The 23975-nt window shown below is 46.6% G+C and overlaps 1 protein-coding gene across 9 annotated transcripts in view; it reads left to right on the top strand.

Moving 5' to 3' along the window:
- The window catches only part of LOC140191242 (GEM-interacting protein-like), a 120726-nt gene that overhangs the window by 38964 nt on the left and 57787 nt on the right, over positions 1-23975 (top strand). For 8 of the 9 annotated variants that reach the window (XM_072248457.1, XM_072248451.1, XM_072248453.1 and 5 more), the window contains 3 exons: positions 14219-14312; positions 15232-15307; positions 23891-23960. In XM_072248457.1, coding sequence (XP_072104558.1) covers positions 14219-14312; positions 15232-15307; positions 23891-23960 — 240 coding nt within the window. Of the gene's footprint in view, positions 1-9924; positions 10068-14218; positions 14313-15231; positions 15308-23890; positions 23961-23975 lie in introns of those variants that run through there. The other variant, XM_072248455.1, reaches the window with a different exon arrangement.

Below are 23975 nucleotides of genomic sequence, written 5' to 3'. Positions count from 1 at the left end.
ACAGGTACTAAAGATGAAAGTCGGGAGCTTCACCCCCCCTCCACCCCCAACACCCAGACCCTAGCTCAGGCTCAATACTCGCCTGTTGTATCTTTGCATCTTGTACGTTGAGTTAAAAGGGAGGACAGGGAGGTGGTGATGAATAATCAGCCTTCAGTGGGATTGTCTTGTTAAAACGAGCATTCTGACAGCTCGCTGTCAGCACAGTGCACCTACAGCAAGAAGGCCCAGAATGAAGGTTGGGTTGGGCCAGCTGATCTAAGCCAGAACTTTTTATTTTAACGTTATCACAATTAGCCTTTGTGCCAAGTTTTATAGAAAGTTAACCCGGGTCTTAACCATTTTGAAGCGATTGCTAGTGGAAGAGTGCACGTGAGGGAAGCATGCAGAGGGATGAATAGTGTGGCAGTGCCCTTCCCCATCAGCTGGTCAGCCAAACCCTGCTGCCTTCGGTCTCGCCTGAGAGAGGAAGGATGGTCTCGTTGGAGCTGCAGTAAAGATACTGGAAAAGGAACCTCTTCAGCAGAGTGGAAGCTTAATCAGCCCACTGAAGGGCTAACAGGAAATAGACTTAGAAGGGGTAAGTCTATTCAACTGCAAAAGGGAACAGGGTTGGTGCCACTGAACAAAATCTAATCAAATTGAAACAAGCAAGAAATAGCAGAAAGCCTCAGACGACTCCATTCCTCTTCAGCTATCTGGACCCTATTTCCTTTCTTAAATCTCTCTTTCCCCCCCGCGCCCACCCCAGCTGAAATTCACCCCTCTGGCCAGACCTCTGGGTCGTCTCTTCTACCCCAGTGTGAGAGTCAAATTTTAACACGCGATCAAAGCAGTCTGGACTGACTGCATTAACAGTGTTGCGTGGCTGAAAGGTGAAGTTGTAACATAAATAACTAGATCCAACAGCGGAAACAGATCTAAGTCTAAGCCCTGGTTCCTTTTCCTGACGCTGAGTCATGGATACCGGGGACTTCCCTGCTCTGAGTTTGGCTAAGTCAAGGCAGAGAAATGCAAGACAACATAGGATTGCGAGTAGCAGGTACAATGCATTGGATAACAACTAAGTACATCAACTAATCCTGCTGGGGACTCCTGAAGGACAAAGGAATTCCTAGTGTTTGACAGGTAACCCTCTGACCAGGTGCCTCACCTATACTAGGAAGGCCAGGCATGTCATTTTCACAACCCATGATGTTCTGAAGTAACTTATGGCCAATGGTATACTTGGGGAATTTTGGCCACTGTTGTTGGAGCTATGCATGATAATCTGATTATTTTAGTGATGCTGGTTGATAAGTATTAGCCAGAATATAGGAAAGAGTAGCACAAAAAATGCTGGAGGAATTCAGCATGTCGAGAAGGATCTAAGGAAATGAATAAGTAGTCGATGTTTTGGGCCAATACCCTTCATGCAGTCTGAAACATTGACTGTTTTTCCTTTCCTATAGATGCTATCTGAGTTCCTCCAACATTCTGTGTGTGTTGTTCTGGATTTTTGGTACCTGCAGGATCTCTTGTATCTGAGAGGGCAAATGGAGCCTGGCTTCAGTGTCTCATCCTAGCAGCACCTGGAGAATCTGAACAAAGGTGTCCCTCGCTGATCGAGGTGTCAACTCAACAATAAACTGGTATGGAAGTTTGCTTATAACTTGACCATTCAGTAGCGTGCCAAAGCGTAAATATCATATAATACATTAGTGGGAAGTGATGTGACTGTGATCAGCAGTTTGTAGAAGATCATGTGAGGCTCTTTCACAGCTGTTTGGTGTTACAGTGCCACACTACCAGGCGACCTTTGCTCTTTGGGTGCAAAGTGTCCCATCCTAACCAGCTAGTGAGTACAGTTCTTGAAGCTGGATAGTCTGCAGGATGGTTCAGGTTTGTAACAGGTACAGGAGTTTCAACCCTGATTTAAAAAGAACAACTACTTAATGATTGGGAGCGGAATTTATCCTCCCTACACATACCAATACAGCTGTTGTACACTCAGAAGATAATTTTGTACAGCTTGAGATTGCAGTGTGTATGTGTTTTTGTCGAAAAGGCCTCTTGACTGGCAGTCTAAATTCAGTATTCTCAGAAGTGAAAAGGGGAAGGAAGGCTGAAATCATAATACGTAAAATTAGTCCCTATGTTCTATTCTCCCTTTCTGTTCCAGCTCCCGCTGGCATTGACTCCAGCTACGATGTTCCACTGCTTACCATTAACAATAGCCCACCATCACTCGGTCAGCTTCATAATGCGGAGATAGATGTCCCACGTTAGGGCAACTGAGTTGTTCTTTTTCTCCCCACGAGGCATTTCCTCATGATCGAGGATGACTTCCTTCCACTAGCTATGCCGTTTTTGAGGTGGTCAGAGAGGCCAGTTAGGTCTCTTCCTCTGGTGGGGCAGGCGGCGCTGTTGGGATGCTGTCCGGCAGACCGAGGTGCTCTGCTCCTCCTGCTGCTTGGGCAAGGCTTCTGGGGGCTTTTAATATATGGTCTCTGGATTCTCGGTGACTAGTTGTGTAGGTGAGTAGAACCTTGTGGGGGTGGGGGGGACGATGAGAATGTAAGGAGAGAAAAAAATAGGATTAATATAGGGTTAGTGAAAGTGGGAGGGGGTTGCTGGAGGAACTCAGCAAATCAGGCTCCACCTGTGGAGGGAGTTAGCTGATATTTCAGACCCAGGCCTGTTACTTGGACTGAAAGATAGAGGGGAGTTAGAGGTGGATCCAGGTGAGAAAGGGTGATTGGCAGATGCAGGAGAGGAGAGTGGAGATGGTTTCGGACTGGGATGTGATAGGTGGAGGTGACAGGGCTGCAGAAGATGGAATCTGGCAGGAGAGGATGGTGGAGACATGGTGTCAAGTGAGGGGGTGCAAGAGGAGTCCTGATAGAACAGTGGGAGGAGGGTGTGGGTGATGGGCAGATGGAGTGGGTGGAGGAGGGGAAAGAAAGAGGCTGATCCGAGACTGAGGTGAGTGTGGGAATACTATAACTGTAGAGATCAAGAGAAGAGGGCCAGACAGGAAGCTGTTTCACCAGAGGCTGGAGAATTCACTGTTTGTGCTGTTCAAGTGTAGACTACCCAGGTAAAATATTAGGTGCTCTTTCCTGTAGTTTGATGGGTTATTGATGTTGGCATAGACTGAATGGGCCAAATGGCCTGTATGGCTCTGTTTCTTAAAATGTAGGTGGCATTTTCAAAGAGGCTGCTGAGGTTATACAATCAGAAGGAGAATGTGTAAACTGCAGTAACCTCTTCTACCTCCAGAGTGATTACTTTAGAGCTGTGAGAGGAAAAGGTTAAATGTGGGGCAACATGAATCTGGGAGCCTTCAAGTACCGCACCAAGCACTAACGTTTTGCGAGACTGCAAATCCTAAGCATTGGTGGGATACTTGGTGAACGAAAGCAGCCAGATTCCCTCGTCCTGTGCTCTGCACTTTGACCCTTGCGGTGAGTGCAACTAAAATTTCCTGGCTATAATTTCCTCTCCAGTGCACCACCTCCCTTCACCCAAACTGCCGGTGGACTCGGCCCCTTCACGTGAAAGGAGGAGTGGAAGAATGGGGACTGACTTAAGGAGCGTGTGTGGTCTGTAAGGGCTAGGAATGAATGGAATGTGATCTGGTATGTTGGAGGGAGCAGCTCGAGCAGGTGTGTATTTACCTCTGGCTGTTATAAATACCAGGGTCAGGAAGTCTCTTGGCACAGCCAGAAATTAATTGGTAATGACTAATGAGAACACTGATTAAAGAGATTCGGAGCTGTGATCCCAGATTCTCAGGTTGTGCAGACATGTGACAGACGTGGGGCGCACTGTGTCGTAGCGGTTAGCGCGACGCTATTACAGCTCAGAGTGTTCTGGAGTTCGGAGTTAAGTCCCACATCCTCCGTGAGGAGTTTGTACGCCTCCCCGTGGAATGCCTGGGTTTCCTCCGGATACTCCGGTTTCCTCCCGCAGTTCAAAGACGTACCGGTCAGTAGGCTAATTGGTCATTGTAAACCGTCCTGTGATTAGGCTGGGGTTAAAAAGGTGGGTTGCAGGGTGGTGCAGCTCCTTGGGCTAGAAGGGTATGCTCAAAGCTGTATCTCTCAATAAAATAAATAAACAGTCATGGGTGCTTCTCCTTTCATTTGTTCTGGGAAGAGGTGATCAAGGAGCCTCGGGTCAGAGCCATGCAGGGCTAATTACTGGCCCTCAAGGAGAGGGAGGTAATTGGAGGCCCTCTACCTGTTTGATTCCTTTGTGCCTCTTGGTTCAACTGAACACAAAAAATTATTTTCACTGCCCTTCATCAGTTGACCCTCACTGGATCAGTTTCTGTGGTTTAAGGGAGGAAGCACTGGCCAAATTGTGCTTAGTTTTTGTCCCATGGTAAATCATCAAACCACAATGAGCCCAAACTTATCTCTTCCCTTTGACCAGATTTTATTGGGTATAGAATGATGGATGAATGGGTTAATCGCTACTGAGTTATTCATACAAGCTGTAATGAATCAAAAGATTGTAGAAACTGTAAATAATATTGCTGAAACCTGGCACTTGGGTTTCTTGTATCTGACCTCGGGTTACCCAAGTGAACTGTAGTTCCTCACTGAGCTAACCCCAGGCATGTTGAAGAAGGAAAGCTGATGAGGTATGTGGAAGGAACTGATCAGTACTGTCATCTTCAGGGTGAAGTGAGCCATTTTCAAGAGCATGGGCTGCCTTTTCAGATGTGGCGTTATGAAGGCAATTAGAAGTTGTGAAGATAGTATGGACTTCTGTTTAAAAATAGTTGCTTATATATTCGTTTTTCCACTTTCCACAGTAGTAGTTCCCCAGATCTCTGTCACTTTTTAGCACAGAGTGATTATAAAAAGAGGAGAAGATTTAATTTAAAAAGCTTAAGCTACAGTAAGTGAGGCTGACACACCAATCAGCCATGATCACATTGAATGGTGCAATGGCTGCCGGAGTCTAGAGGGCCAAATGCAAAATTATTGCTGAAAGTCAAGGATTGTAATTGAAGATAACTAGGATCAAATGATTGATGAGCACTGATGAGTTGTCCAGTTGGAGCATTTGTTATCCTTCAAATGAAATTGATTTCTGTACAGTTCTTTGCCTGACTCTTTCTATAGACCTATAGCTGATCCATGTTTCACTCCTGTTACTTGGTTTGTGGAGGTTCCAAAGGCTCTGACTGTCCTCCACTACCTCATCCTTGGAAAATCAGCTGGGTTAATCCAAGTGCTGTTCTTAGCAAATACCTCAATGTAATTTCCAGTGAGGGTTAATGTCTGATGTGAGATCCCTGGTGACTTGGAAGTGGGTTGCAGTGGTCAATCTATCTATTTGGTCCAGAGATGTAGGTAATTTTTTTTTTTATTTCTCTGGGAAATATTAGACTCCCAGACGTACAGCAGGAAAACAGGCCCTTCATCCCAATGGGTCCATACTATCCTGTGTTTATCCTGTTTAATTCTCCACACTGTTACTAACCCCGCTGAATCAACATTCACCTACACACTAGGGACGGTTTACAGTGGACAATCAACCTACCAACCGGCATGTCTTTGAGATATTGCAGGAAACCAGGGCATCCAGGGAAGGCATACAAGAGTGAGATGTACCAGCTAGTTGAGTGTGTCGCAGCAACATCACAGCACAACATCACAAATGTCACAGCTCAACATCAGTAAGACCAAAGAATTGATTGTGGGCTTCAGAAAGTGTAAGGTGAGGGAACACACACCAGTCCTCATAGAGGGATCAGAAGTGGAGAGATTAGATTATGAGGACACGCAGTCCACTTTTATTGTCATTTAGTAATGCATGCATTAAGAAATGATACAATGTTCCTCCAGAATGATATCATAGAAACACAAGACAAACCAAGACTAAAGATCTGACAAAAACCACATAATTATAACATATAGTTACAACAGTGCAAAGCAATACCGTAATTTGATAAAGAACAGACAATGGGCATGGTAAAAAAAAAAGTCTCAAAGTCTCTCACGAGTCCCATCATCTCACGCAGACGGCAGAAGGAAGAAAAACTCTCCCTGCCATGAGCTTCCAGCGCCGCAAATTTGCCGATTCAGCACCCTGGAAGCACCCGACCACAGCCGACTCCGAGTCCATCCGAAAACTTCGAGCCTCTGACCAGCCCTCCGACACCAAGCACCGAGCACCATCTCTGCCGAGCGCTTCGACCCCGGCCCCGGCAACAGGCAATAGGCAAAGCCAAGGATTTGGGGCCTTCCCCTCCGGAGATTCTCAATCGCACAGTAACAGCAGCAGCGAAGCGGGCATTTCAGATGTTCCTCCGTGCTTCTCACGTCCGTCTCCATCAAATCAGGATTGTGCACGGCCCCTACTTAACAAATACCAATATCATTTCGGAGCGGCCGCACGCTGCTCCCCCCTCCTTAGAGTGAGCAGTTTCATGTTCCTGGGTGCCAAGATATCTGAGGACCTAACCTGGACCCAACGGCAAAGAATGCAAGACAGTGCTAGATTTCATTAGGCGTTTGACGAGATTTAGTATGTCACCAAAAGCACTCTCACATTTCTACTGATATACCATGGAGAACATTCTAACTGGCTGCATCACCATCTGGATCGAAGTAAGCTGCAGAGAGGAAAATTAGTCAGCTCCATCAAGGACACTGGTTTCCATAGTATGCAGGACATCTTCAAGGAGAGGTGCCTCAAAAGGGCAGCATCCATCATGAAGGACCCCCATCACCCAGGTCATGCCCTCTTCTCATTGCTACCATCAGGAAGGAGGTACAGAAGCCTGAAGGCACACATTCAACGATTCAGGAACGGACTCTTCCCCTCTGCCATCTGATTTCTAAATGGACAGTGAACCCATGAACTCTACCCCACTACTTTTTTTGCATTACTTATTTAACTTAACTATTTAACATATATATTCATACTATGATTCAGTTTTTCTCTGTTATTATGTATTGGACTGTACTGCTGTCGCAAAGTTGACAAATTTCGCTACATCTGCCGGTGATATCAAACCTGATTCTCATTCTGACTCTGCTCAGAGGGAGCGTGCAGACTCCACAGAGACAACACCTGAGGTCAGATTCGAAATTGTCTCTGGCTTTGTGAGGCAAGTGCTCTACCAAGCTACGCCACTGTGCCGCTAGTGTTTTGATAACGACTTTCTGGCTTCACCGAAACTACTTTAACGGATTCATTTAACGGCCCTGCTGAGGGCCAGATCGGAGGCATTCAAGTCTGGCGACCAAAAGAGGTACAAGAGGATCAGGTACGATCTCCGGAAAGCCATCTCACTGGCAAAGTGGCAATTCTGGACTCAATCTGAATCAAAGAAGGATGCTCGACAGTTGTGGCAGCGATTGAATACTATCGTGTGTTATAAAGTTAAATCAAGTGACAGAACCAATAACAAGGCTTCACTTCCAGATGAGATCAATCCCTTCTATGCTCGCTTTGATTGTCAAAACATGGAGCAACCATTACGAACTCTGAGAGCCCCCGATGATACTGTGATTTCGATATCTGAGGCTGACATGCAAGGACCCTTCAGGAGGCTGAATCCATGAAAAGCATCTAGCCCAGATGGGTACTTGGCCAATTACTGAAAACCTGTGCTGGTCAATTGGCTGGAGTGTTCACTGAGGTGTTTAACCTCTCGCTTCGGCAGTCTGAGGTACCCACCTGCTTCAATTATACCGGTGCCTGAGAAGAACATGCTGCCTTGCCTCGATCACTATCATCCAGTAGCAGTTACATCCACAGTGATGAACTGTTTTGAGAGATTGGTAATGAAGCATATCAACCCCTGCTTGAGAAGTGATTTGGATCCGCTCCAATTTGCCCAGCGGAGCAATGAGTCCATAGCAGATGCCATCTCATTAGCTCTTCCCTCAACTATTGAACGTCTGGACAGCAAAGATGCATATATCAGGATCCTCTTTATTGACTACAGCTCAGTTTTCAATACCATCATCCCTTCAAAAGTAATCAATAAGCTCCTAGACCTTGGCCTCAATACCTCCTCGTGCAATTGGATCCTCAATTTCCTCACTTGCAGACACCAATCAGTTCGGATTGGCGACAGCATCTCCTCCACAATCTCCATCAGTACGGGTGCACCATGAGGCTGTATGCTTAGTCCCCAGCTCTACTCACTTTACGCGTATGACTGCGTGGCCAAGCAACACCCTTGTCAAAGACCAAATTGAAGGTGGAGATGAATCAGCATATAGGAGGGCACTTGAAAATCTGGCTGCGTGGTGCCACAACAACAACGATTCTTACTCTTCGGCAGCAAGACCCAAGGCGCTGATTATTGACTTCAGGAAAAGGAAGCCAGGGGTCCTCAAACGTGGATCCGAGGTGGAGAGGGTTAGCAACTTTAAATGCTTCGTTATTGTTATTTCTGGGCCCAGCACAATTAGCAGAAAGCAGTGCAGGGCCTCTACTTAGCATTTTGCAAAGGTTTAAAATGACATCTACAACTGTGACAACCTTCCATAGATATGTAATGGAGACTATATTGGCTGGCTGCATCACAGACAGGTGTGGAAGCAGCAATGTCCTTGAATGGAAAATCCAAGGAAAAGTAGTGGATCCGGCCCTAGTGCATCACATGTACAGTCCTCCTGACCATTGATCCGCATCCACACGAAACACTATCGCAGGAAAGCAGCCTCCATCGTCGGGTACCCCGCTTCCCAGAACGTGCTCTGTTCTCACTGCTACCATCGGGAAGAAGTTACAGGAGCCTCAGGCCCCTCACCACCAAGTCAGGAATGGTTATTACCCCTCAACCATCTGGCTCTTGAACCAGAGGGGATAACTTCATTCAACTTGCCCCACCATTGAAATGTTACCGCCCAGCCTATGGACTCACTTCCTAGGACTTGTCTCATGTTCTTAATATTTATTTATCATTATTATTATGATTATTAATGTTTGTATTTACACAGTTTGTCTTTTGTACACTGGTTGACCACTCAAGTTTCGGCAGTCTTTCATTGATTCTATTATGGTTACTACTCTATAGATTTATTAAGTATGCCTGCATGAAGATGAATCTCAGGGTTGTATTTAGTGACGTATATGTACTTTGATAATATATTTACTTTGAACTTTATTTTTTAAATAATAATTTCAGAGTATGTTTCAAAAATATTTATTGGCATTAAGCCAGAAGACTATTGCATGTTTCTCTGTACTATCTGGCAGTGAGCCGAATAAAAATCTAAATTTCACAGATATTTTGGACATTTTGAACAGTGCTTCCCTTCTCATTCTTTCCCCACCCTTTACCTTTGACATTGAAAGAAGAATTGACACCGCACAAACTTTTTAATGCATTTCTCTTCCAAGTTGCATGTCCCATCATAAAATTTGCCCCTTTGTTACCAAGTTGCCAGAGAGGGAAATGCACGGGTAAAAGATGAAAACAAGAAGTGCATGCAAAGCATTTTTATCGAGTTTTGCCTTGTTCTCTGCTTCTCTGGTGCTGACCCGTGTGTGTGTTTCGGATCTAAAGCATAGCGGAAGTGAAGGTTTTATGTAGGTCACTGTTTATGAGTGTGTTTGACTGGGTCTGTCTGTTTCCCAACCAGCAGAGCTCTGAGAAGACTGTGGTTTTGACAGGGGTGTGGGTGTGTGACAGGTGGGTAGGATATTCCTGGCACTTGAATCCAACAACTATCAAGTCATCTTAATAACTTGGATTGATCGATTTGGCTTTCCTACAGCTGATCTGTCACTACACTACAAATGGAAAGCAGGCAGTGTTTTGCAGGCCATTTTCTCCCCTCCTTCCTCCCTACTCTAAAGTCTCATCCGCTTTGTGGTCAGTGACAGTCTACGTCTTGCAGGAAGCTGTACTGAGCCTGAAACTTTGTTCCGTAGTTCAGCATTAGCTTCTTGCTGGAGACGGGAACCATTGGTAATGATTCAGAGCTTGTGGGACTTGCTGGGGTCTGACAAAGGGCAGGGGAAGGCTGCCTTGTACATCAAAGTTTATCTGCCAACATTTGGTACACTTCTACTGCAGATAGCAAACTCTGGATGGTGCGATATTTGTAAGTTAATGACCTGCAAATTGTTGCAGTTGCTGATTTGTGGACTGTTCTGTTTATTCGATTTTTCCTGCAGTCTTGCAGTTTGGAAAATATTTGTGCTATAACCTGTCAGAAATCCGAGCTAGCATAAAGGCACAAGATAATAAATGATAGAATCATGAGTGCATTTCCTTAACGAAATGTAATGTTGGGAAATATCAGCTGTGAAGTGACTGAGTGCTCTAATCCCCAACTGAACCGGCTGCAGGGTACGGTTTAAAGTTTTCTCCAAAAACTTGGTGTCTCTGGCTAGGCAGGACTCCCTTAGTGGCGCACTAGGCAGCGGAGATCAGGTCAAAGCCTTGCCTCCCTGGGATGAGGATGGAAGAATGTGAGTAATAAAGAGTTGCACAACATTCTCTTGTTCTTAACATTGTACCCTTCCCTTCAAGCACCAGACTACAGACCCCACCACTTCCCTCCTCTGTCTCAGCAGCAGGCGGTAATCAAGTTGTGGATGGAAAGAGACAGGAGCTATGGAGAGGGTGAGGGGAAGAGGTGGAAGTAGGGGGAGAGTGGCCAAAGGGAGGGAGACATGGTCGGGGAGCGGGCGGAGGGAGGGTGAGACAGTCAGGGAGCGGGCGGAGGGAGGGTGAGACGGTTGGGGAGCGGGCAGAGGGAGGGTGAGACGGTCGGGGAGCGGGCAGAGGGAGGGTGAGATGGTCGGGGAGCGGGCAGAGGAAGGGTGAGACGGTCAGGGAGCGGGCAGAGGGAGGGTGAGGGTCGGGGAGTGGGCAGAGGGAGGGTGAGGGTCGGGGAGTGGGCAGAGGGAGGGTGAGACGGTCAGGGAGCGGACAGAGGGAGGGTGAGGGTCGGAGAGCGGGCAGAGGGTGAGACGGTCGGGGAGCGGGCAGAGGGTGAGACGGTCGGGGAGCGGGCAGAGGGAGGGTGAGGGTCGGGGAGCAGGCAGAGGGAGGGTGAGACGGTCGGGGAGCGGGCAGAGGATGAGACGGTCGGGGAGTGGGCAGAGGGAGGGTGAGACGGTCGGGGAGTGGGCAGAGGGAGGGTGAGACGGTCTGGGAGCAGGCAGAGGGAGGGTGAGACGGTCGGGGAGTGGGCAGAGGGAGGGTGAGATGGTCGGGGAGCGGGCAGAGGAAGGGTGAGACGGTCAGGGAGCGGGCAGAGGGAGGGTGAGGGTCGGGGAGTGGGCAGAGGGAGGGTGAGGGTCGGGGAGTGGGCAGAGGGAGGGTGAGACGGTCGGGGAGCGGACAGAGGGAGGGTGAGGGTCGGAGAGCGGGCAGAGGGTGAGACGGTCGGGGAGCGGGCAGAGGGTGAGACGGTCGGGGAGCGGGCAGAGGGAGGGTGAGGGTCGGGGAGCAGGCAGAGGGAGGGTGAGACAGTCGGGGAGCGGGCAGAGGATGAGACGGTCGGGGAGTGGGCAGAGGGAGGGTGAGACGGTCGGGGAGTGGGCAGAGGGAGGGTGAGACGGTCTGGGAGCGGGCAGAGGGAGGGTGAGGTTCGGGGAGCGGGCAGTGGGAGGGTGAGGGCGGGGAGGGGGCAGAGAGGGAAGGTGAGATGGTTGTGGAGCGGGCAGAGGGAGGGTGAGACAGTTGGGGAGCAGACAGAGGGCAAGACGATCGGGGAGCAGACAGAGGGTGAGACGATCGGGAAGCGGGTAGAGGGAGGGTGAGACGGTCTGGGAGCGGGCAGAGGGAGGGTGAGGTTCGGGGAGCGGGCAGTGGGAGGGTGAGGGCAGGGAGGGGGCAGAGGAAGGGTGAGATGGTCGTGGAGCGGGCAGAGGGAGGGTGAGACAGTTGGGGAGCAGACACAGGGCGAGACGATCGGGGAGCAGACACAGGGCGAGACGGTCGGGGAGCAGACAGAGGGTGAAGACGATTGGGGAGCAGACTGAGGGTGAGACTGTCAGGGAGCGGGCAGAGGGAGGTTGAGACCCAACAATCTAAACCAACCCAACTTACCCTGGCCACTATCTGGCTCCTTGCACCTCATCCATTCAGTGGACCAAAGCAACGAAAAGCCAAGACGTTTCAGTGAAATATTCCTTCATACGTAACTGTATCAAAGTACTGTATACGATAGTGGGCCACGTCGTTGTCACTGGTGGGTCAGTTCATATATAAGAGGGCAGAATTGGAAGATTTGTGAAAATGATATTGCAACAAGAAGGGTAAGACCAAAAGTAGAATTAGGACATGATGAAAAATTTAAATGTATATAATTAATTCCAACTTAAAGGTGTGTGTAAGCTGTCCTTAGGTATGTGTGTTAGAATTATGGAAGGCACAACTAAATATTTTAATTGAAAGACCATCTGTTGTCAATTTAGGAGCTCAGTTTGAAAACCATTGGCCTATGGATTGGGGTTTATTCTATGTTTTGAATTAAATGGTTCTACTGTGCCAAATGTTTGTAAATGATATGAATGTGCACTTAAAGTGACAAAACCTTTGTCCATATTGATTAATTCATCCACACATTTGGACAGCAGGTATTATTTTGTTTTGATGAGTTTTAGCGATGAATTTGAAGCGCTGCATTTATCGGAATTACTTCGTTTCTCAAAACCAATTACTTCTTGATGATTTCTCTAAGATAGCATTGCTCTATTTGTCACAAAAATCACTGAGTACTATAACCTTTCAGGAAACGTGAAGCAGGTTGGAGGGACTAATTAGAAAATTTCCAGCTTGAGTTAAGCGATTTGCCCTTACACAGTCCAAACAGGCCACATTTAGGGAGAACTTGAAACTGGTCTTGGGGAACATTGTGGTCAAAAGTTTATTCTCTGTAACTTAATTTTATATTTTGAATGTTAAACTCTGCTGTTGAATTAATGGATTGTAAACCGACATGATAAGGTATCAAATGTTGGTGTAGCATTTGGTAATTCAATATGTAATCAGTGGTAAGGTAACTTTCTTTTAACAGAGTAACATTTGGAAAGTAGAGTATAAAAGGTTTCAAAAAACAATTGAAGTATGATAGGATGGAGGAAGAGAAGATGATTAGGTTCAGAACGATGGTTTTGTGAGTTAGTAGGTTTGTTATGAAGCTGATTCCAAAATGGTTGGAATAGGAATAAGGAGAAGTGTTTGACTACGAGCAATATCCTACTAAAGGGAACATAAGAATTGTCCGACAGAAAAAAAAATCCAAAGTCCATTTTGTTAATCTGCTGTCATTTTGGCAATTGGACAGCAAAATAATAATTGTGGCTTTTAACAATTGTTACTGGTTCATCATTATCAAATGTACCGAGATACAATGAAAAGCTTTTGTTTGCATGCCCTGCAGACAGATAATTCCATGCGTAAGTAGAGGGAGGTGGTACAAAAAGGCAAGCAAAGCAGAATACAGAGAAGGTGCACTGCCCGTGGACAGATAAGGTACAGGGGCCATAATGAGATGAGCTGAGAGATCAGGAGTTCACCCCGATAGTACGAGTGCTCCATTCAAGGGTCCTTTCACAGTGCAGTAGAAGCTGCTGTTGAGCCTGGTCTTCCGTTTGTTCTTCTTGATGGAAAGAGGGGAGGATATGAAAGGGGTTGCTGCTTTCAAGAGGCACCAGAGACGATGGAGGGAAGGCTGGTTCGTGAGACGGACTGGACTTCGTCCACACCTCTGCAATTTCTTGCAGTCTTGCGTAGAGCAGTTGCCATCTGAAAGCCTATTCATCTGTTCTTGAAGGGTGTGCATTGACTTGAATTCTGGAGATTTCAGTTGTCTGAGCAGCTTCGACTGACGAAAGGGAAGGAATGAGGATTAAAGGGACTGGAGAGCTCAGAGTGACACCAGGGTCAACTACCATCTGTCCAAGGGCAGTTAAGAACACAGCCTGCTTGCTGATGATACAGATTTAGACGGGGGAAACAAGTTGTGAGCCCTCCATCGCATGGAGACCAGGCTGACCACCAAGCACTAATTTACATTAATCCTACACGTTTTATTTTTCCCCACAGTCCTATCATTTCACTCACCCACACACTGGCAATCCTTGCACAACACTTGGAGATGGTTCCATTCTAAAGGGGATGGGCAGGACAGTTGGAATCCAGTAGCCAGTGCTCCTGACTGAGGATAAGGGAAGCAGCAGAGCCTTGAGAAAGAGGAATCTTCGTACCTCTGTTTTATAAACTCCGTTCTTCACACAGGTTTAAGTGCTCAGGACCAAAGCAACGAAAAGCCAAGACGTTTCAGTGAAATATTCCGGGAGCTGGATGCATTTGAGATTTCCTTTAGCAACTCGTGAGTAGAATTGAAGCTTTGTTAAATCCCATGTTTTCTATGCTGTCCTCCCACGTGGTGCAGACAGGTCCAGTCTGGTCTGTGTGACAGAGCACTATTGTCACAAGGCACATCAGTGTGTGCCTCTGATAACTAAAGGAGCAAATCACACACATATCAGGTGTTCCCTGCTGTTTAACTAAGTGAGAAGCCTTATAACTGCACAACACTAATGGAGATCGTCTTCCCCCCACCCCCTCAGTCCCATGTTGAGAAGGTAACTGGCCCATTTGGTGACACTCGCAGAGTCTCACTATCACTTAAGTGCTGCCAAACCCCTTTTATTCTGCACAACAATGAAATGCTGTTGATGCTCTCTGAGTCAACTGATCTCACTCGCCAGAGGCAGCGATCAGGGCGTGAAGTTCACTGCAAAAAATCAAGAGCTTAGAAGATCAAATCTTCAGTCATGCAGGGGTCTGTACCTCTGTCTATCACCATCTTTGTACCTCACCATGTGCAATATCAGCCAACTGTTTCACGAAGCTTGAGGTGTAATGGGCACAGCATCTCCACTCAGTGCAGGCCCAGAATAATGTTTCTTTCCCTGATGAAAATTTTGGCGAGACTTGCTTTCGATTCTTGAAAATCTTACGCCTCCAATTCTCAGTGGAACTAGAATAAATGTAGTCTTTATTAAATAATCAATCCCATCTGCTAAAGGGTATTGTAGAAACATGCCCTGCACACAGAGTAGTGAAAGCCCATACCCCAACGCAGTCAACAGATGGAAAGGAGGCTTTAGTTTTGATGATGAGCCTTGAATTCCATCGCCACCCCCTGCTGACTTCCTCCCAAATCAAGAAAGCATTATCAGAAACGGTGGACGATTTTTTTAATCTACTGTCAATTTAACCGTCTCCTCTCCTTCCTCTTCCAGCACGGTGGACCTTTTCATGACAGAACCAGACAGCAGCTTAACTTCTCCAGAACATTCTCCAGAGGAGGAGAGTCCGGTGAGTCCTCTGTATTGGCATGTCAACCTATCATCATCAGAGATGCTTAAATCCTCTAACCATTGTCAGTTTCTTGGAAACTGAAGTCGTCAGACTAGATACTAACTTACAAAGAAGTAGTAATACTCCAGGACTTCTGATGAAACCTGTGAAGTAAACAATTGTGGACATGGTTGTCAGTTATGCAATCTTTACAACGGCAGAGTCATTTGTTACGTCAGCTTTGGGGAGGAACTACCTTGCAGATTGGCCACACTTTATTGAAGTATCAAATGGGAAACAATTTGAAAATTGTGGAACCAGTGGCTTACACAGTACAAGCTCACGCAGACCACAAAATTCCCTGTTCAGTGTCCAGAGGAGCTGAGTGGGCTGATGATCTTCACTTAAATCCAGTCACATACTGATGGGCTTTTGGTGGTTAAAACGTAAGGAACGAAGGCAGGTAGATGGCCTGGGATACAGAGTGTGGTATAATTTGAGGGGCTGAATGGCAACTCTTACTCCTAGGAGAAACTGGAATTGGTTTATAATTGTCACACGTACAAAGTGACAGTGAAAAGTTTGTCTTGCATACTGTTCATGCAGATCAAATCATTAACAGTGTATCGAGAATGAAGAATTAAATGGAAAAAGCTTTAGGGAGAGTGCAGTTCAGAGAGATGATAAGATTTCAAAGGTACATTTAATGTCAGAGAAATGTATACAATATACATTCTGAAATTCTTTATCTTCACAACCATCCACAAAAACAGAGGAGTGCCCCAAAGAATGAATGACAGTTAAATGCTAGAACCCCAAAGCCCCCCCATCTCCCCCTTCCCACACATAAGCAGTAGCAAAGCAACGATCCCCCCTCCCCCACCAGCAAAAAAAAGCATCAGCGGCCCCCACCGAGCACTCAAGCGTGCAGCAAAGCACCGATAAAGACACAGACTTGCAGTACCTCAAAGACTACTCGGTCACCTAGTAATCCGACATACCACAGGCGCTCTCTCTCTCTCTCTCTCTCTCTCTCTCTCTCTCTCTCCCTAATAAGGGAAAAATATGTGTCCCCATTTCACAGTGAGAGGGGAGACATAACAAACAACTCGCTGATTTACAATGTTAAAAGTTTGTTGTGTCACTTTTTCCGAGCTCTGTGCCCAAAGAACTCGGGTCTCTGGGCACACAGCCAGCAGCCAGCTTGCTGCTTTCGATCTTCCATCTCCCGCGACACACCAGATTCCTGCAGAGGCATCGACCACGAGTCCGCCCGCCTCCAGAGCCACAAAATCCTGGAGCCCTGAGGTACACTAGTCTTCTAGGCCGCGTCCTTGGTAAATCGAATAGCAGCCAGTTGTGAGACCCCAAGAGTGGGTCCCATTCCCGCAAAGAACTGTAGTCAGTGTGCAACTCTAGGTCAGGGTCTTCAAAAGAACCCTGAAAGGGAAAAGTAGAGATATTAAAGATAGAAATAGAGCTTTTTCCAAAGATGCAAGCAAAGATCATAACAGGGTAGACTGTGAAGCACAGTAGCGTAGTGGTTATTACAAGGCTTTACAGTGCGGGCGACCCAGGTTCAAATCCCACCACTGCCTGTAAGGAGTTTGTGCGTTCTCACTGTGAATGCGTAGGTTTCTTCTGGGTATTCTGGTTTCCTCCCATAGTCTGAAGAAGTACCAGTTGGTAGGCTAATTGGTCGTTGTAAATCTTCCTGTGATTAGACTAGGATAAAGTTGAGGGATCGCTGGGTGACATGGCTCGAAGGACCAGAGGACCTAATTCTGTGCTGTATCTAGATAGATGGGTGGATGGAGTCAATAGTCCTATAGCAGCGGGGGTAGAAGATGTCCTTGAGACTAGAGGTATGTGCTTTCAGGCTTTTGTATCTTCTGCCTGATGGAAGTGGGGGGAAGAGAGAATGCCCGGTGTGGTTGGGTTCTTTGATTATGCACGGCTGCTTTACTGAAGTAGTGAGAAGTGTAGACGGAGTCCAGGGAGGGGAGGTTGGTTTCTGTGATGTGTCCAGAACCCTCTGCAATTTCCTGTCACGTGCAGAGCAGTTGCCTTGCCAGGCCATGATGCATCAGATAGGATGCTTTCTGTGGTGCATCCATAAAAATTGCTAAGGGTCGATGGAGACATGCCAAGTTTCTTGTGCCTCAGGAGGATGTCGAGGAGTCGGTGAATTTTCTTGGACACGGCATCTGTGTGGTTGGACCAGGGCAGTCTGTTGGTGATGTTCTGTCCTGGGGACTAGGGGTTTTCAACCCTCTCAACCTCAGCATTATTGATAAAGACAGGAGTGCGTGTGTGCCCCCACCTCACCCCAAGTCAATGAGCAGCTGTTCAGATTTTCAGACATTGAGGGAAAGGTTGTTGTCATAACGCCATATCACTAAGCTTTCGATCTCTTCCCTGTACCCCGACCTGTCGTTATTTGAGATGCAGCCACTGTAGTGATATCATCTGCAAACTTATAGATGGAGTTAGCAGAATCTGGCCATGCCGTCATGAGTGTGCAGGGGATTGAGGATGATGCAACCTTGTGGTGTGTGGGGAATCTGCCAGCGATCCCTATACTTCCTCCCCCTTCTCCCCCAGTCACTGAACAATTGGGAATGTGTGTGAATGTTGTGAGGGCTACTGTAATGTTACCCACAGATGACATGTCTTCCAGCAAGTGGCATGTACTCAGCTTGGGTGAGTGTGTGGCAGGGAGGAGAAGTCCTACCGAGCAGAGTTTATTGGAAAGAAAAGTGAAATTGAAGAGTGAAGTACAAATACTCTCGAAGGCAGATAAAATGGTTGCTGCTCTTGCTTTCAGTAAAGAGTCCAAGTCATACAGCATGAAAATGGGTCCTTCAACCCACTCCTGTCCATTTACACTCATCTCCTTCTCTTGCGTTCTGTCCATATCCTTCTATGCCTGTCCCATTCAAAGTCTCTTAAATTTAGTAACTCTATTTGATTCCATCATCTCCTCTGGCGAGTTGCAGGTATCAGTCCCTCTCTGTGTAAAACATAAACTGTCAGATCCCCTTTGAAATTCCTTTCTCCCGCTTGAAACCTAAGCTCCTTTGCTTTTGATACCCTTCCAATGGGAAAGTAATTCAGAATACCCAGTATACATAGCCTGGTACATCGCAGTTAAAGCCCTCCCAACTACTGAGTACATCTCCATGAAACACTGTCGTAGGAAAGCAGCATCCATCATCAGAGATCCCCACCACCCAGGCTGTGCTCTTTTCTTGCTGCTGCCATCTGGCAGAAGGTACAAGAGCCCCGGGACTTGTACCACCAGGTTCAAAACCAGTTATTACTCCTCGACCATCAGGTTCTTGAACAAAAGAGGATAACTACATTCATTTGTCCATCCATTGAGATGTTCCCATAACCTGTGATCTCTTTTGAAGGAGTTATCTTGTAATTTCATGTTCTCGTTATTTATTGCTATTTATTTGCATTTGCACAAGTTTGTTGTTTTCTGCACTTTGGTTGATCTTTCATTGATCCCGTTTTAGTTACTATGCCATAGATTTGCTGAGTATGCCCACAGGAAAATAAATGTCAGGATTGTATATGGTGGCATACATGTACTCCAATAATAAAGTTCACTCTGAACTTCTAATTTATATCCTGTTGTTAGATCACCTGTCAACTTCTCTCAGTTCAGGGAAAACAAGCCCAGCTTATCCAGTCTCTCCCCATTAAACCTTGAGAATCCAGGCAACATCCTGGTGAATCTCCTCCGTCCTGTCTACAACACAACTACATCTTGTAGTGCAGCAAGCAGAACTGCACATAAGACTCCAATCACATCCTAACTAGTGTTTTGTAAAGTTGCAACATAGCTCTCAACTTTTATATTCTATGCCTCCACTTATGAAAGCAAGTAATCCGTACACCTGTACCTTTGTCAGCCTCACTAGCTGTGCTACCACTTTTACGGAACTATGAACCTGATCATCGACTTTGTTTGGTGCCCTGACAGGTACTATATATATCCTAACCCATCTGACTTTACAATGTGCATCACCTTGCACTCTATATAACCATATAAAAATTACAGCACAGAAGCAGGCCATCTCGGCCCTTCTAGTCCATGCCGAACTCTTACCCTGTCCTATTCCCACCGACCTGCACTCAGCCCATAACCCTTCATTCCTTTCCTGTCCATATAGCTATCCAATTTAACTTTAAACGACAACATCGAACCTGCCTCAAACACTTCTGCTGGAAGCTCGTTCCACACAGCTACCACTCTCTCAGTAAAGAAGTTCCCCCTCATGTTACCCCTAAACTTTTGTCCTCTAATTCTCAACCCATGTCCTCTTGTTTGAATCTTCCCCACTCTCAACGGAAAAAGTCTAACCACATCAACTCTATCTATCCCCCTCATAATTTTAAACACCTCTGTCAAGTCTCCCCTCAACCTTCTACGCTCCAAAGAATAAAGACCTAACTTGTTCAACCTTTCTCTGTAACTTAGGAGATGAAACCCAGGCAATATTTTAGTAAACCTCCTTTGTACTCTCTCAATTTTATTGACATCTTTCCTATAATTCGGTGACCAGAACTGTACACAATACTCCAGATATGGCCTTACCAATGTCTTGTACAAATTCAACATTACATCCCAGCTCCTATACTCAATGCTCGTACTTCAACTCTCCACAATTAAATGCCTTCTGTCAATGCTCCCCCCAGCCCCAACTTTCCATCTGATCTGTAACTTGTCTCATAATCCACCACAACAATTATACTGTCACCTGCATGCCTACTAATCATATCTCCAACATTCATGCTTAAATCATTAAAATGCAATCAGTGGCACTTCATTAGGTACACCTTTACACCTGCTCATTAATACAAGTCTCTAATCAGCCAATCAGGAGGCAGCTATTCGAGAGTCTATGCTGTTGTTCAGACCAAAATTGGGAAGAAAGATGATCTAAGTGACATTGACCGTAGAATGATTCTTGGTGCCAGATGGGGGTGGTTTGAGTATCTCAAAAACTACTGATCTCCTGGGATTTTTATGCACAATGGTTTCTAGACTTTATAGAGAATGGTGTGAAAAAAATAAACAAAAAAAAAGGAATTCCGAAGAGCAGAAGTTCTCTGGGCAAAAATGCCTTATTGATGAGAAAGGTCAGAGGAGAATGACCAGGTTGCTTCAAGCCAACAGAAAGGCGACAGTAACTCAAATGACCACATGTTACAATAGTGTATGCAAACGGGCATCTCTGAATGCACAGCGCATCGAACCTTGAAGTGGATAGGCTACAGCAACAATAGACAACAGCAGGTTCCACTCCTGCACCCAATTAAGTAATTAATTAATTCACAAACAAACACGAGGACATCTCTAAAACAGGGGCAGCATGGTAGCGGAGTGGTTGGCACAACACTTTCCAGTACTGGAGACCCAGTTTCAATTCCCCTCCACTGTCTGTAAGGAGTTTGTACGTTCTCTCATGACAGTGTAAGTTTCCTCCGGGTACCCCGCCTCCATGGTCCAAAAACGTTCCAGTCAGTAACTTAAAAACTTAGTAACTTAGTAACTTAAAGTCAGTGACTGCATTGGCGCTGCTTCCTGCACGCATGCAGAACTCATTGACTGCATTGGCGCTGCTTCCTGCACGCATGCAGAACTTGTTGACTGCATTGGCGCTGCTTCCTGCACGCATGCAGAACTCGTTGACTTTATTAACTTTGCCTCCAACTTTCACCCTGCCCTCAAGTTTACCTGGTCCATTTCCGACACCTCCTTCCCCTTTCTAGATCTTTCTGTCTCTGTCTCTGGAGACAGCTTATCCACTGATGTCTACTGTAAGCCTACTGACTCTCACAGCTATCTGGACTATTCCTCTTCTCACCCTGTCTCTTGCAAAAACGCCATCCCCTTCTCGCAATTCCTCCGTCTCCGCCGCATCTGCTCTCAGGATGAGGCTTTTCATTCTAGGACGAGGGAGATGTCTTCCTTTTTTAAAGAAAGGGGCTTCCCTTCCTCCACTATCAACTCTGCTCTTAAACGCATCTCCCCCATTTCACGTACATCTGCTCTCACTCCATCCTCCCGCCACCCCACTAGGAATAGGGTTCCCCTGGTCCTCACCTACCACCCCACCAGCCTCCGGGTCCAACATATTCTCCGTAACTTCTGCCACCTCCAACGGGATCCCACCACTAAGCACATCTTTCCCTCCCCCCCCCCCCGCATTCCGCAGGGATCGCTCCCTACACAACTCCCTTATCCATTCGTCCCCCCCATCCCTCCCCACTGATCTCCCTCCTGGCACTTATCCGTGTAAGCGGAACAAGTGCTACACATGCCCTTACACTTCCTCCCTTACCACCATTCAGGGCCCCAAACAGTCCTTCCAGGTGAGGCAACACTTCACCTGTGAGTCGACTGGGGTGATATACTGCGTCCGGTGCTCCCGATGTGGCCTTTTATATATTGGTGAGACCCGACGCAGACTGGGAGACGGCTTTGCTGAACATCTACGCTCTGTCCGCCAGAGAAAGCAGGATCTCCCAGTGGCCACACATTTTAATTCCACATCCCATTCCCATTCTGACATGTCTATCCACGGCCTCCTCTACTGTAAAGATGAAGCCACACTCAGGTTGGAGGAACAACACCTTATATTCCGTCTGGGTAGCCTCCAACCTGATGGCATGAACATCGACTTCTCTAACTTCCACTAAGGCCCCACCTCCCCCTCGTACCCCATCTGTTACTTATTTTTATGCACTCCCTTTTTTTCTCCCTCTGTCCCTCTGAATATACCTCTTGCCCATCCTCTGGGTCCCCCCCCCCCACTTGTCTTTCTTCCCGGACCTCCTGTCCCATGATCCTCTCGTATCCCCTTTTGTCTATCACCTGTCCAGCTCTTGGCTCTAACCCTCCCTCTCTTGTCTTCTCCTATCATTTTGGATCCCCCTGTCTCCCTCCAACTTTCAAATCTCTTACTCACTCTTCCTTCAGTTAGTCCTGACGAAGGGTCTCGGCCTGAAACGTCGACTGCACCTCTTCCTACAGATGCTGCTTGGGTTGCCAGTCAGTAACTTGATGTGTGTTGCCAGTCAGTAACTTAATTGATTATTGTAAATCGTCCCATGATTAGAGTAGGGTTAAATCATTGGACTGCTGGGCAGTGCAGCTCGAAGGGCCAGAAGGGCCTATTCTGTGTTGTATCTCAATAAACAATAAATATATATTCAGTGGCTACTTTATATATATATATATATATATATATATATCGTAAACAACAAGAGCCCCAGCACTGATCTCTATGCTAACCACAGATCACTAACTTCCAACACCACTCCCTGCCTCTCATCACCCACCCACCAACTTTGTATTCCATTAGCAAATTTGCCCTGGGTCCTATGTGGTTTAAGCTTCTGGACCAGCGTTTCCTGCAGGACCTTGTCAATGGTGTCAAAGGGACTTGTGAGTCCTTGTGCAGAATGCCCTACAGGTTAACTTGCAGGTTGAGTCAGTGGTGAGGAAGGCAAATGCAGTGTTAGTGTTCATTTCAAGAGGACTAGAAACAGAAACAGGGATGCAATGCTGAGGACTCACTTGGAGAATTGTGAGTAATTTTGGGCCCTTCGTCTAAGAAAGGATGTGCTGACATTGAAGAGGGTTCAAAGGAGGATTACGAAAACGATTCCACAAATGAAAGGGTTATCATATGAGGAGGATTTGATGGCTCTGGGCCTGTATTCGTTGGAATTTAGAAGATTGAGGGGGCATCTTATTGAAACCTATTGAATGTTTGAAAGGCTGAGGTAGAGTTAACGTGGAGAGGATTTTTCCTGTGGTGGGGGAGTCTAGGACCAGACAGCACAAACTCAGAGTAGAGGGACGTCCATTTAGAACAGAGAAGAGGAGGAATTTATCTGGCCAGGGGGTGGCGAATCTGTGGAATTCATTGCCACAGGTGGCTGTGGAGGCCAAGTCATTGGGTATATTTAAGGCAGAGGTTGATAGGTTCTTGATGAATCAGGGTGTGAAAGGTTGTGGGGAGAAGGCAGGAGAATGTGGCTGAGAGGGAAATGGATTGGTGGAGTAGATTGGTGGGCGGAAATGCCTAATTCTGCCTTTGTGCCTTATGGTTTGATACACCTCTCTTAAAACTATATTGTGCTGATCTCTTACATTATGCCTTTGTCCTGCTCTGCATCTTCTACAGAATATCTCATCTTGTACCTCAAACAGAGCTTGCTCCCAATGTTCAGTGGTTAGAAACGGGTGGCCTCAGAGCCCAGCAACTTCAAAGCTGCCTTCACCCTTTCCAGCATCCCTGCGCATTCTGCCATTCATCTTCCCATCCAAAAGAAACACGCTCTGCAGTGTCAACAACCCTCAGGAGGGTGATCTCAGCAGGATATTATGATGAGTAAATGGCATAGCTTTCCCCCCACTTTTGAATTTGTAGGTGCGGATCACAACTTCAGACCCAGCTCCCTCAACTAATAACGTATCAAGAAAGGATGGTGAAGTACCTTTTAACTGCTACGTTTAAGAACCTGAGAGCAAAGTTTTAATCAGCAAGTCATTACTTCCATTGTTCCTCCGTTCAGGTGAATGAGGATTTGCTCCCAGTATGCCATGATCACGTAATGGAGGAGCGGGATGAGTTCCAAGCATCAGGTATGTCTATTTGCA

This window comes from Mobula birostris, chromosome 32, assembly GCF_030028105.1.
Source record: "Mobula birostris isolate sMobBir1 chromosome 32, sMobBir1.hap1, whole genome shotgun sequence".
In the NCBI taxonomy this organism is placed as follows: Eukaryota; Metazoa; Chordata; class Chondrichthyes; order Myliobatiformes; family Myliobatidae; genus Mobula; species Mobula birostris.
This window is presented reverse-complemented; position numbering and strand designations above follow the sequence as displayed.